The following is a 12,722-nucleotide window of genomic DNA, read 5'->3' as shown; positions in this document are numbered from 1 at the left end:
ACGCTTGTTTTTCCCCCTGTGCCATCTCACCTCACACGTTGCTCGATGTGTTTTTGCCCTTTACTGTACAATGGACAGATTACGTCTTTATTTATGCCCACGTGTATTGGAAAATGCAATATTCAAAATGCAAGCTGTTTTACTCTTAGGCTATATGCTATTTCGAAGAAGGGCGTGTAGGCCTACAACACATGTGTTCCTCAGGGCCTTACAGGTCCTGGTCGAAGCTTTTTAGTATAGTAGACCTAAATAATCAATCAAAAAATAGTGCATCAAATGCTGACTGCGTGTATTTTATAGTCCATTACACGTTTGTCTGGGCCTATATGATGCGTGTGTAGGCTAAGTCAGCGCTCAAAGTAGCGATGTGCATTATGGTCATTGAAGATGTTTTTCCACAGCAAACACCAATGAAAGTGGTACCTATGACTGTGGGCACCTAGAGTCCATGAGGCTATAATATTTAGTTAATAGGGGATTAGGCTACTGAATGTGTACTATTTCATCTCCCATTACAGTAGCCAAACTATGTGTAGTGCACTTCATCAAAACTTATTTAAGGTAGTTATTTTTTGCAAACTTAAAGACGCACGCCACATTACTTCTAGTTGAAGTGACGTTGAGTTATATTCCTTATTTCTTTCAAGTGGACACAAAGTGTCACTGTCCTCTGTTTGACAGGCTCCGCATTGACATGTAAATTGACTGCCAGTATAAATACCCGAGGAAGAGCGCATTCCTGCACTCTCGCTTGGAAATACTTCGAGTGCGCATCACTCTTCACAAGGAACAAGTTGGGCTTTGCCATGGTGGCTGCAGCAGACCCAGAAAAGCCCAAAGTCTTCAGTGGAAAGAAGGTAGGCATTCATCAACACTTTAGGCTATCTGTGGGATTGGGGATAAGACACTGATATTATTATTGTATCTGTGCTGCTATTCAACGTTATAAACTTTTCCCCTAACTGATCTTTACGTTAACTTCCAGGTTTCCAAACCACTTATGGAGAAGAAGAGAAGAGCTCGTATCAACAAATGTCTTGATCAGTTGAAGACTTTGTTGGAATCCTGCTACTCAAATAACGTGAGTTACAACGCTTGATGTAGCAAGGATTTTATCCATATCATAGCCTTACCAATCGGTTGGCATCCAGTTTGCAAGGTCATTTAAATGTTTTTGTTCTTTCCTCAGATTAGAAAACGGAAGCTGGAAAAGGCCGATATTCTTGAGCTTACAGTGCGACATCTGAAGCAATTGCAGAAAAATCATCGTGGTAAGTTTTATTCAAAATTCTTGGTGAAAAATAGAATTCCAGTGCACTATTCGTCTCCATTTCACCAGTCTTCCATAATGTGTGTACACCTGCAAGATGTTGGATAAACTTACGATTCTGCCCTTGATTTCCAGGTCTGGCTATGAACTCTGACTTCGCCGAGTACCAAGCAGGCTTCCGCAGTTGTCTGGCAGGTGTTGATCAGTATTTGCTGATGACAGACATCGGAAGGAGGAATCGCTCCGACATGCTAACACAGCTCTCCAGCCGCCTGCCTCGCACGGATGCGCACCACGAAAATTCCAGGACCTTGGACAGCGCCGCGCACTCACGAAAGTCACCGAACCTTGGTCCGCAAAGACTGGCTGCAAATGCGGTTGAACAAGCAAATCCTGCTGCTGAGACTAGCTGCCTAACAGTGTCCGGAAAGGCCCACCGAATACCTGAGCAGCCAGCAAAAACTCCATCTTCAAATGCCACAGGCAAAGACAGTTGTCCAAGCGCCCCACAGGTCGTCGCATTTGCAACGAAAAGGCTCAATCAAGACAGAAGCACTGTATACTCGACCAAAGCCAGTTTCTCCATTGAAGGACAGTGTAATTACATGCATTTAATGTCTCCCTGTGACCCTTACTGGCGGCCCTGGTGACCTAATAGTCCAATGTTTGCCCTAATTGTCCAATGTTTAAGGTTATTGGAGTGTCTATATGGTTTATTATATAATTTGCACACTTATTTTAGATTTTATTATATGAAAAACAATGTTGATTGCATGATGTCTATTTTTGTAATAAATGTTACACGAACTGTTGAATCTCGCCAACGTGGTTTTGTGTTCATGACCCTTGCACTTGTCTGTGTGTCTGGTATCAGAGCCCTCAACAACTGACTCAACAACAGCCCTCTAGTTGTCTCTTGTGGTCAACAGCCATTGTCTCTATAAAAAATGTTTCCAGTGGTCAGTCTAGGGTGAACGGCTATCCGCTTTATCACCTCTTTGATTATCATACTATTATATTTCGGGAGTTCACCATCTGTATAGTTCTCCCAAGTGGTGGATTCTTATCGTTAGAATGAACTACAAAGTGCAACCTCTGCAATGTTATAAAGAGGAAGATGGATGGTCACAAGCCATCAAACAAAGCTAGGCCTGCTTGAATTCCTGCACCAGGAGTGAAATAATGTCATCCAAGAGCAATGTGAAAGACTGGTGGGGAGCATCTTCACACTAATCAAATTCATTAATGACAACATCAAATGACTGAGTTTTTTAACTATTGATAATACACAATGGGCCTATATGCTATAGTTTTAACTCTTGCTAATCCAGAACTCAGTGGGTGTAGGCCTATTGGCTTGCAAAAGGTTGCGAGTGTTGACTGGATAGGTTTAGTTTATGTAGCCTATATTATGGCATTTTCTGGCATACACCATAATACGTCGTCAGTGTGGTCCTTTTACTGAATGTGAACCCATGCAATGGTAAAGAAGACTGTTCTAGACGAGTACAATTGTCACCCTCAAAATCTGAGCTTTTGCTTTATTACCAGACCTACTTACAAAAGGTCTAAACCAAGTAGCGATGCCACTGTGGTGCTGTTGCAAATCATAATTCCCACGAAGCTGTTTTGCCTACATGGAAATCCTTATGAAACTACAAAGGTGTGTGCAACTTCTGTCATTTCCTAATTTATTAACGAAGATATAATGACTTGCGAGCATGCATGAAAGATGCATGATGTACTTCCACAAAATAGTTTTCAAGCAGAACACAGGTCACAATCCATAAGTAGAATGAAATAGGAACACTTGCAGTGCAGTCAGCTGAGCCATTTAAAACTTAAATTTTCCGGGCAAACCGTGGATACCGTGTTGGGTTAGAGTTGACTTACCACAGGGTCCAGTATTTGCATGTTAGGTGGTTGGTTGTGTCATAAAACCAGCTGCATTTCGGATAACGAGGAGAGGATGGCACCGTGCGGCGAGGCGAATTGGCGGCACGCCCTCGGCCTTTCACAGCGCATTCAGGAGCAACGCGCAAAGGGGGCGGTGAAAAGAGACCCAGGCCCAGCCAAGGAAACGCACATCTCTCCAACTATGCCATGCCACTCTGGAGAGCCTGCCTTGTCTTTTTAATGTGCAAAACACATCTATTTGTCCTCTTCTACTTCCGAGGCGAACCGTGAGGTTTGAAGTTCCTGATTAGTCGTGAATATTCAGCGGGCTTTGGTGCGCAACTAAGGAAATACATATTTATTGACGTTGGTAATGGAAACTCGAATGTGATAGAATGGACAACAGCAGTGGGAAGACTTCCGTCCTCCTGCATTCCTTTGCTTTATGTTTCCCCTATTTTGATTTGTAAATGCACGAGACATCAGGCTGAGAATCATGGACACTACGCGTTACAGAGGCCAACTGTGGCTTCTCGATACTCGTGCTACAAACAGCCCAATCCAAATCTTAGAGTTTGGGCTACCACAGCACCGCAGCCCATCGTTTTGGAAAGGTAAGTGAAGGGAGTAGCCCATCACATTAACATTAGACTGTGTCCAACGGAGCGTGGTTAAAGCCAGACTAGTTTGGTCTCAAAATGGGCCAAGAGTAGTCTGCACTTAGAGCAGTAAAGCAAGCACACCATCAGCCACTTGGCGCAATGTAGTTGTCAAAACAAAACATTTTGAGGGTGGTTGTCTTGGGTCAGGAGATAAAGCAAAATAAATCTGTTCTCAAATGTTTATTTTTATTATTCTATCTTAATTGATTGTAGGCAGTATTCTAAAAGTATTCTATTTCGTAGTGTAAAATAGGAAGGAAATTTCCATACCCGTGGGCACATTTTGCGCACTTTCCTTGACAGCATGGAATCATACTTCCATTGTACAAACGCAAGCACACTTCAAACAATAAAACAAAAACTCGGGTTTCTTTTCATGTAAATGTAATCACCTCAAGCAAGTCAAAAGTTCAGCAACATAACATCAAACATACTCCATTAGTTTGACAAAGTATTTTAAACAGAGGATATGTTACAAATTACTCTCTGATATTTTCCCCAAAAAAGAAGAAAAACGACCTAAACAAGGTCTAATTTCAATCTCAAATCGTTATCTTTAAGACGTACAGATTTAAAAACATAGGTGTTGTACTGTATGAGTATGTAATCAAATTGTGATGCATTGGAAACAAAAGTGTAAACTGAACGCACAGACCGCAGAATATCTCAGACCACAAAAAGAATATGGCCAAATGTTTCAATTTACAGGTCAAAGTGCTTTAACATCTGACAGTGCTACATCATTGAATAATCATTTAAACAATGCCAAAAGTTAATAAAAAATCCCACAAACATTAGGCTACCAAGAGGTTATTCTGGGTACTTTTCAAGTTGCAGGCAGTATTGATTTATTTTGTGGTTCTTCCTTATCTCCTCTCTGAATCCTTTGTCTTAACCCGCGTTATTGGAAATACATTCATTTAGTAATAATACTCATTCTTGTAGATTTCACAACGCATTTTCCAAATCCTGCCGGAATGTTGCTGTGGTTGTAATATTGCCCAGTGTATAGTAGTAATGCATGTTTAATATAATATAGGCCTAGGACTGGGTAATCGTAACATGATGTGGAAGACTCTGGTGCACTGACTAGTCAGTGTGGTTAAATGGCAGAGTGCAAGATCCGAGAGGCAGGTCGTAATCACTGCCAGAAAGATCAGTAGGCCTACAACTCAGCTGCACTTGCGTGGAGCACCATTGGCGAGTTTCACAACAGTTTTTTGGCAAAGGGCAGCCTTATATATACATACCCGTGCATGCTTTCCTCTGATGCTAAACCAGGAGTCTGAACTCCCACTTTTCAGTCAACAACAGTCCCTAATAAATATATAATAACAACACACCATGCCATCAGATGCAAATGACACATCGTAGACCAGGGGTGGGGAAACTTTTTCATTCCAGGGACCTCCAAGTCCAAGTCCTAAAGTCCTCCAATGGCCGTACTATGAACACAAACCTGGATCTTCCCCTGCACTTTATGCCTATATTGAAGACATAAACCTTTACAACAGACCCCACCTTCACCAGGTTCCCTGAAAATGTATCTTAATTGTATTGCAAATGTAATTTCTAACTTTCTTTACAAAATATGTCATATTTCATGTCGGGGACAGATAAGATGGTCTCAAGGGCCGTAAATGGCCCTCAAGACATAGGTTCACCACCCCTGTCTTAAACTCTTAAATACAACTTTTCTTTTAATATAGCAGAAATCTGTTCAATTGTAACCTGAAATCTCGGGGGCAACTGTAAATAATGGATACACTTACTGGAAATACTATTACTGTAAATATACTGGCTCACTGGGAAATGAAGACGCTTTTGTCCTCTTCATTGCCAAAGAAGTCCTTTGTCTCTGGCCCAAAGTGTCAGACACACAGTGGGCTCCAAAAGATCACGTCAGGGTTGTTCTCTCCTCGACACACCAACGGACAAACCATAGCAAAATAGCATTTGAAGTGCAATATGAAACTCAGAGACAGGCAATGTCTACTTTTAACATGAGTACAAACGGGGAAATAATCTTGTGAGTACAACACATCTACATTTCTCAGTTGACAACATGACCTCAACACATAAGGTATGAGAAAGGATCCAAAGGGGCAGTCTGGGACCCTAAATAACTATGGGCAGTAGGAGAAAAAAAAACAATAAAACAAAAAAATAAATAAACGACCCATCACTTTAAAACTAAACCAATTTATGATAAAAAATAAGTATTTCAGAATCCCTTTCATATATATGAAGCTATTAAACAATAGTTCAATATTGGTATAAACAAAGCCCTGCCTAACCCAGAGAAACAAGCATATAAAAGAGTGCACCTGTGCGCGGGAAATGTGTGGCGTGAACAGAGAAAAGGGAAAACGAAACAGAATGGAGAGCGTACTGCCCACAATCTTCTCTAAAAGCATTGAATCCCCCTACCATGCTGTGCATTGCCTTTAAAGGAATCAAAGTGAATGTTAAACACACAGACTCGCTCTCTCTCACACACACAGTATGCTGTAAGGTCAGTACTCTCTCCCTTGTGATTTGGACTTGGCTGATGTTTGAAAGAATCCCTTGCAACATGGCTGACCGATTCTACAACGCAGGAGAACCTCGGTAAAACTCAACGGCGTCCAATTTTCTCTCCCTCCCTCCTATCTCTCAACTGTGCTCGTAATACAAAAACATTCCTCTTGAATCAGCACTTATAGCGGATTCCCATTAGAGAGCATTGACAAAGTCAATAAGTAATAAGACCAGCCAACAGTGAGGAAGCTGTGCAGACGCTCCTCTCGCTCGCGCTCCGGGTTAGGTGGTGGAGCCGACCGAGTCCGAGTGGAACGTGACGTAGCCGGACGAGGAGGCAGAGGGCGAGCTTATAAAACTATTTGTGCTTCCTTTACTCTCCATTTTCATCAGGAGTTTCTGCTGCTGCTGCTGCTGCTGCTGTTCGGTCTCCCAGGCCTCCCCTCCTCCACCTCCACCGCCACACTCCCCGGCGGGGCCAGTCCTGTGTCTCTGGCCAGGGGCCGTGACCGTGACGGGCCCCTGATCACCCTCCTGTGTGGCCCCGGCACTGTGAGGCCCCATGTCCTGTGCTGTGACACACTTGGAGTCCCGGAAGCTGCAGCCACTGCCACCACTGCCACCACCACCACTTCTGCTCCCAGCAGCAGGCGACCCCGCACTACCGTTCCCTGCCCTGCGGGGGGAGCCATCCACCATGGTGACCGCCACCATGGCCCTACTGCTCCGCCTGCTCCCCCTGCGGCTCCCTCCTCCTCCTCCTCCTTCTCCTCTCTCACCTCCTCCAGTGCCTCGGCCTCCATGGTCCTGGGGCAGCTCGGTGAGCATGCAGCCCCTGCTGTGGTCCGAGAGGCGGCGCAGCGCCTGGGGCTCGCGATCGAAGTGGGTGAGGGGGAAGTGCGGGAAAGGGATGATCACGGGCTGCCCGGTGCCACTGCCACGCGGCGGCGGCAGCACCTCGAAGGACTGGGGCAGCAGCGAGATGGCAGAGGCGCGGCGCGGGCTCTTCATGGGGCTGGCCAGCGGCGTCTCGTCGATGAAGCTGATGACCTCGTCGCGGCCGAAACACCGGAGGAAGTCGTCCTCGTGTCCCCGCGGGTCACCGGCGTAAATGACCCCTCCGCCACCGACACTCAGGCCACCGCCGCCGCCGCCGCCGCTGCCGGATAGCACAGCCACGCGTGGCAGGCCCCGCAGGGCGTAGCCACTGTCCTCCGAGCGTCGGCGCTTGGGCCGGTAGTGGCCGCTGCCCCCGCCGCTGCCCCCACCCCCACCACCACCACCGCCGCCATAGCCCTCCTCATGGTAGGACACCAGGCTGCCCATCCGGCGCTGGTGGTGGTGGTGGTGGCGCGATGAGCTGTAGTGCGGCTGGATGCCCATGCCCATGATGTCCTCCGTGGAGCCCCAGCGGTGCAGGTAGGAGGGGATCTGGCCGCTGGTCCACATGTCGGTGTCGTCGTGGGAGTATCTTCTTGTAGGGGGCACCTGACGTGGAGGGGACAGAACATACACGGGGGACAGAGAGGAGCAAATGTCAGCTTGTTAGACTGGACACACAGTGGGGGCACGATGGAAAGATGGTTCAAGCAGTAATCGAAACAAACACAATCTACTAAGTTACAAAGAATTTGAATGTCGTATGTTAGTGACATCATTTACAGTATTCAAAGGAAAAGCTTTTACTGTGTACTTTGGTTGTGTGTGTAATGTTTGAAAGTAGCAATTTGAATATACAGTAGATGTTATGAATGGTTGTTATATGGTTTGTACAATCTAACTACAGACAGAGATAGTCACCACATCATTTTCAATCAACACACACAAGAACAAAAAAACTAAAACAACAAAAAGCATTTTGGTGTGAGTTGGGGGGGGTTGTCAGAACTAAAGACACAGGTTGTTGATACTCACATTCCACATTGCTCTGAGAACTAAGCAAGAGAGGACATAATGTCAGGCTTTTCATTTTTGTGTTGTATTTAGACCACTGTCTTATATATATATATTAAAAAACTAGCATCCCAAAGCATACATCACAAGGCCTAAAGCACCAGAGCACCCCATTTGTGCAGCAATCATTTCTCAGTGAATGGGGGTGGGGGAGGTTCAAGAGGGGGGGGAAGGGGGAGGGAGGAAGGGCAAGGGTGGGCAGGGTAACAGCATACAATACACAAGCCTGCAGTGTGACGTTTGACCAGCAGAGGGAAGCACAGCATCAGCGTTGAATGGACCACGAGGAACGGAGAGAAGACAAGAGACAGAGACAGAGAGAGATGGAGAGGAAGAAAAAGAGAGTGAGAGTGAGAGAGAGGAGTAGCACGGGGTGTATGATGAGGTACAACAGCAGAGCCTCACCAGAATATGCACATCAAATGCTGGGTCAAAGCCAGCTGCACTTGAAACGGGCCGATGAGGGGACATCAAGGCCAAACTCGCGCTTATCTATTTGCAAGAGACACCCTCTCTCCTCTGCATTTGGATGTGACCACTACTGGCATATAAGATAACAAGCCCGTTTTGTGTGGAGACAGGGTATTATTTTAAGCAAGAAGCAGGGTTCCTGTCTGTCATGTATACCCTCTCATCTCTCAAATAATACTTTGGCATTGTGTTTATGTCAAAACTAGAATCTGTGGCATCGCAGGGAAGCACACGCACACACAACAGTCTTGTGTAATCGATCTTGGGGAAATCAGTGGCCAGTCTTGGGGAAACGGAATGGGGCCTAATGTCCAAAGCTGGTAGACAGGTTCTTACTGGCTGGTACTGACACATTAGGCTGTGTATCTGCTGGGGAGGGGTTAGAGGCATGAAGGGCAGCCAGCATTCACGGGTTACTCCATTCTAGACTATGCAAGACGTACTGTAAATGGAAGGGGGTGGGCATTCGGTTACATGGCATTTGGTAGTGGGCCATCACAGTGCATCGGCGTTTTATTGCAAAAACGTCATTGAAACAGCTCTCACTCTGCTTATTTTACCACCGCCGAGAGTCGGGGCAGTCCGTCAAGTATTTTTCTTGTTATTTACCAATTTAAACCAAAAGGTTAAAGGGCAAGTGCTAAATTTTGTTCCTATTTTGCAATGAAAAGGCATGGAGATAGCACTATGATGGATGTGTGGATGTGAGGGGAGAGCTGGAGGTCTGAGGTCTGAGGTCTGGGGTGGGGTTGTGGGGTGAGCAGGAGGTTGGGGTGGGTGCAGGATGTCGTTTTAAGGGGTTGCGTTGTGTTGCGTTCACATATTATCAGGCTGCATTCTCTGCATTCAGCCGCCAAGCGATGTGTGTGTCCTCATCAAAAGCCCATAGTCTGGCCCGGCAGTGCTACGGTGTATTTTGGAAAAGATGGGGTCCAGACAATTAGTTAGCCAGGACGACAAACATGGAGGACTTATGCTGTGGCGAAATGAGGTCAGACAGACAGACATCACCGCTTGAAGACTGTATGCTCTGCTCAGCGATGGCTGCTGGGATTTCAAGGTGAAAAGAGGAGCATTTTACAGCTCTACTGCTTACTGGCTTTATTTTTCAAATGTGGTGAAGGAAGGGAGGGTGGAGGCCACAACAAAACATACTGCACTTGTTTTGACTTGCTATGGATGGTTAGGTTTGCTGTGCCAGTGCCTTTTCCACCCCAAAGTCAGGCTGCTGAAACACAGTTTCTTACACAGCTTGTTCAAACAGCTTGCAAAGGCATTTTTTTGTTTTGTTCTAAAATGCACGTCTTCAGGGGGAGGAGGGAGAAAGTATCAGGTAACACTCCCTGATGAAGCCCAGTGAAGCATGCATGGACATAGTAGCACTGGGCTTCAAAGCACCAACCCAGAGAGAAAGAAGGGGGTGCTGCGCAAGATTAAAAGGCATCTGTAACACGGTGAAGTCTGTGCTTCGGATTAAAAAAATAAAAAAAAAACCCTCAATTGTCAGGGTGGAGGAATTGAATGGAAATAAATGTGCGAGAAATGACGTTTTTCTCTGTTAACTGGTGTTCTCTTGTGCTGGGATGGCAGCGGGTGTACAGCTCTGGTGCAGGAGCAGAAGGCGGCATCGTATTGTCACACAGGGGCTCTGCTCGGAGGGAGATAAGGATGAGCCCCCCCTCCTTTGTTGGCCTTGTTTGCCAAACGTTACTCAGGCAGACTATTCTTTTGACTCACACTTGTCCCTAATGTCATGTCTGGGTATGTCAAAAGAGCATGTGAGTAATAGGTGGGGTTTTTTAGTTATTAAAGGGTTTTTTGTTTCCTCTGAAATGGAAAAAAAGACAATCATGTATTATGGATTCTCATGGAGAAGGCCAAAAATGCAGCATGCACAAGTCAGAAGATCTTGGATGTAGGTTTATCACCATACGAAGGTTGTTCTGCAAAATGATTTTTCAAATGGAAAATAAAGTTAAAAAATAAATAAATCAATGGATATATACCTGCAAGTACTGCATTTTATCTTCCTGGTGTTCCCTCAATGGGTAACCGTGGGGCACACCCCTTTCTAAGGTTGAGAATTCGTACTTGGCAATACGGTCTATCGTCATGATATCGGGCCCCGGGCTATAGTCATACGGTCTGTCATAAATTAAGTCCGGATGAAAGGCTCCATCCTGGCTGTTTTCTGCGAATGCAGAAAGCATATATATCAGAATTCAAAACCAAATGGACTCAAGAATACACAGAGACAGACAGACAGATAGACAGATAGATAGATAGACGAATAAGTTAAAAAAAAGACAAGTGCATCTTCTTGCGTGTTTTATTTCCCATGTCTCTCCTTTGACGATATCTGAGCTGAACTTTGGGATTATTAGGTTGTGGGCTTGTGCTTTTTATTTGTAGCGCAGTGAAGACAGATGCAGATCAATCCATATGGATTTCAGTATTTTGGATGTCAATGTTCATTCATCTTCTCCCCATTCATTCTTGGAAAGCAATCTGTCTGAATAGGAGAGCTGCTGCTGGCCGGTGGGCACTGAAGTGGTGCAGTGCACTTGAGTGCTGATCAAAATAAACAGAAATAAAACACCTCTCTTTGGAGAGGAGGCAGGGCCTATTGTATGACATGGCACACGTGAATAGGTGTGCAAAACCAGAAAACAATTTGGTAAAATTTTGTTAATGTCATTAAAATAATTTGTATTGCTTTTTACTTTTGAAGTGACTGGGTCGGTGTGGTAACCCATTCGGTTTGATTGGGCTGGATTTGAGAGTAGGGGGCGGATGTAGAAGTACAGTGTAAAATGCTGGTCTTGTGGTTAAAGTGGGAGCCAGTTGCAAGATGAGCGATGAGGTTAGCACAGGCATTAGCTTAGCATGCGGGTCAGTTGCTTTTTTTAGAGAGAGGAACAACCCTTATACATACAACTCAGCTGGGTTATACAAGGCAAACCTTCTGCAAAGAAGAGTAGAGTAGAATAGAACAGAAGAGCTGGTGACATTAACGGCACAAAGTTGACACATCACACAACAACAAATAGCCACGTACAAACACACACACACACGCACGCACGCACGGACGGACACACACACACACACACACACACACACACACACACACACACACACACACACACACACACACACACACACACACACACACACACACACACACACACACACACACACACACACACACACACACACACACACACACACACACACACACACTACAAATCCCACAAGATTCAAGTCTACAAAAATAACAATTGAATCACAAGACATACAGTAAACAGCCACATTTGAAGAGAGTGAAGGATGTCTCTTGCTTGGTGTTGAAAGTCTTCAAGTATTACTTAAGAAGAATGAACCAACCATCAAGAAGGAAATTGTAAAGTGAAGCCTCATTCTTTATTTAAATGACTGGAAATGGCACATGATCATAAGATATCCGGCCATATAATGAGACAAAATCTCATCATTCAACATACAGTCTGGGACTCCTAATGGGATCATTTAAATGATGGCATCCATTTATTTAAATAAGACGTTTCATGTATACCATTACACAGCCTGCAGAAAATGTGGCCTTTTCCTCAAGACACGTTCTCCCTCAGGACTGCATGTGAGTGATTGGTCCTTTAAAGAGGATGCTTCTGTGCATCGCTGGCCCTGATTTGTCTATCATAATATATGGCTTCTTTGGTATTGTCCCTGCCGGTGCTGTGAAAAACAGCAGTGAGAGTAGCCATTTCTTTTTTTAAGCTAAATACCTTCTCAGACAGAGAAGTAGGTCACATGGTAAATCCAATGAGTGTCCCCCGCCTCACGTAATCATCACTAGCCCACCCTTAGAGATTATGTCTGGCACAACGGGCACAGAGTCAAGTTAAGCAGAAGAAGAAGAAGAAGAAGAAGAAGAAGAAGAAGAAGAAGAAGAA

At 45.0% G+C, this 12,722-nt stretch overlaps 2 protein-coding genes across 2 annotated transcripts in view; one reads left to right on the top strand and one right to left on the bottom strand.

Moving 5' to 3' along the window:
* Positions 1 to 806: 806 nt before the first annotated feature.
* Positions 807 to 2,160, top strand: her3 (hairy-related 3). Its single transcript, XM_063209471.1, has 5 exons — positions 807 to 857; positions 986 to 1,081; positions 1,190 to 1,271; positions 1,406 to 1,607; positions 2,145 to 2,160. The coding sequence occupies exons 1-5, from the start codon at positions 807 to 809 to the stop codon at positions 2,158 to 2,160; spliced, it is 447 nt and encodes a 148-aa protein (XP_063065541.1).
* A 2,035-nt stretch (positions 2,161 to 4,195) lies between these two features.
* The window catches only part of LOC134457058 (probable G-protein coupled receptor 153), a 70,051-nt gene continuing 61,524 nt past the window's right edge, over positions 4,196 to 12,722 (bottom strand). Inside the window, exons 5-7 of the mRNA XM_063208822.1 lie at positions 10,779 to 10,963; positions 7,522 to 7,836; positions 4,196 to 7,431 (exon numbers count right to left, since the gene is read on the bottom strand). Coding sequence (XP_063064892.1) covers positions 6,631 to 7,431; positions 7,522 to 7,836; positions 10,779 to 10,963 — 1,301 coding nt within the window. The 3' untranslated portion in view covers positions 4,196 to 6,630. The remainder of the gene's footprint in view (positions 7,432 to 7,521; positions 7,837 to 10,778; positions 10,964 to 12,722) is intronic.

This window comes from Engraulis encrasicolus, chromosome 10 (genome assembly GCF_034702125.1).
Source record: "Engraulis encrasicolus isolate BLACKSEA-1 chromosome 10, IST_EnEncr_1.0, whole genome shotgun sequence".
Lineage (NCBI taxonomy): Eukaryota > Metazoa > Chordata > Actinopteri > Clupeiformes > Engraulidae > Engraulis > Engraulis encrasicolus.
Note: the sequence above shows the minus strand (reverse complement) of the source record. Positions and strands in the feature narration are given on the sequence as shown.

What these genes read in the sequence shown, in the direction of transcription:
- her3 (XM_063209471.1), top strand. Translation starts at nt 807, where the DNA reads ATGGTGGCTGCAGCAGACCCAGAAAAGCCCAAAGTCTTCAGTGGAAAG. An exon ending in AATCCTGCTACTCAAATAAC is followed by an intron (nt 1,082 to 1,189) that starts GTGAGTTACAAC and finishes TTCTTTCCTCAG; the next exon opens with ATTAGAAAACGGAAGCTGGA. An exon ending in ATTGCAGAAAAATCATCGTG is followed by an intron (nt 1,272 to 1,405) that starts GTAAGTTTTATT and finishes CTTGATTTCCAG; the next exon opens with GTCTGGCTATGAACTCTGAC.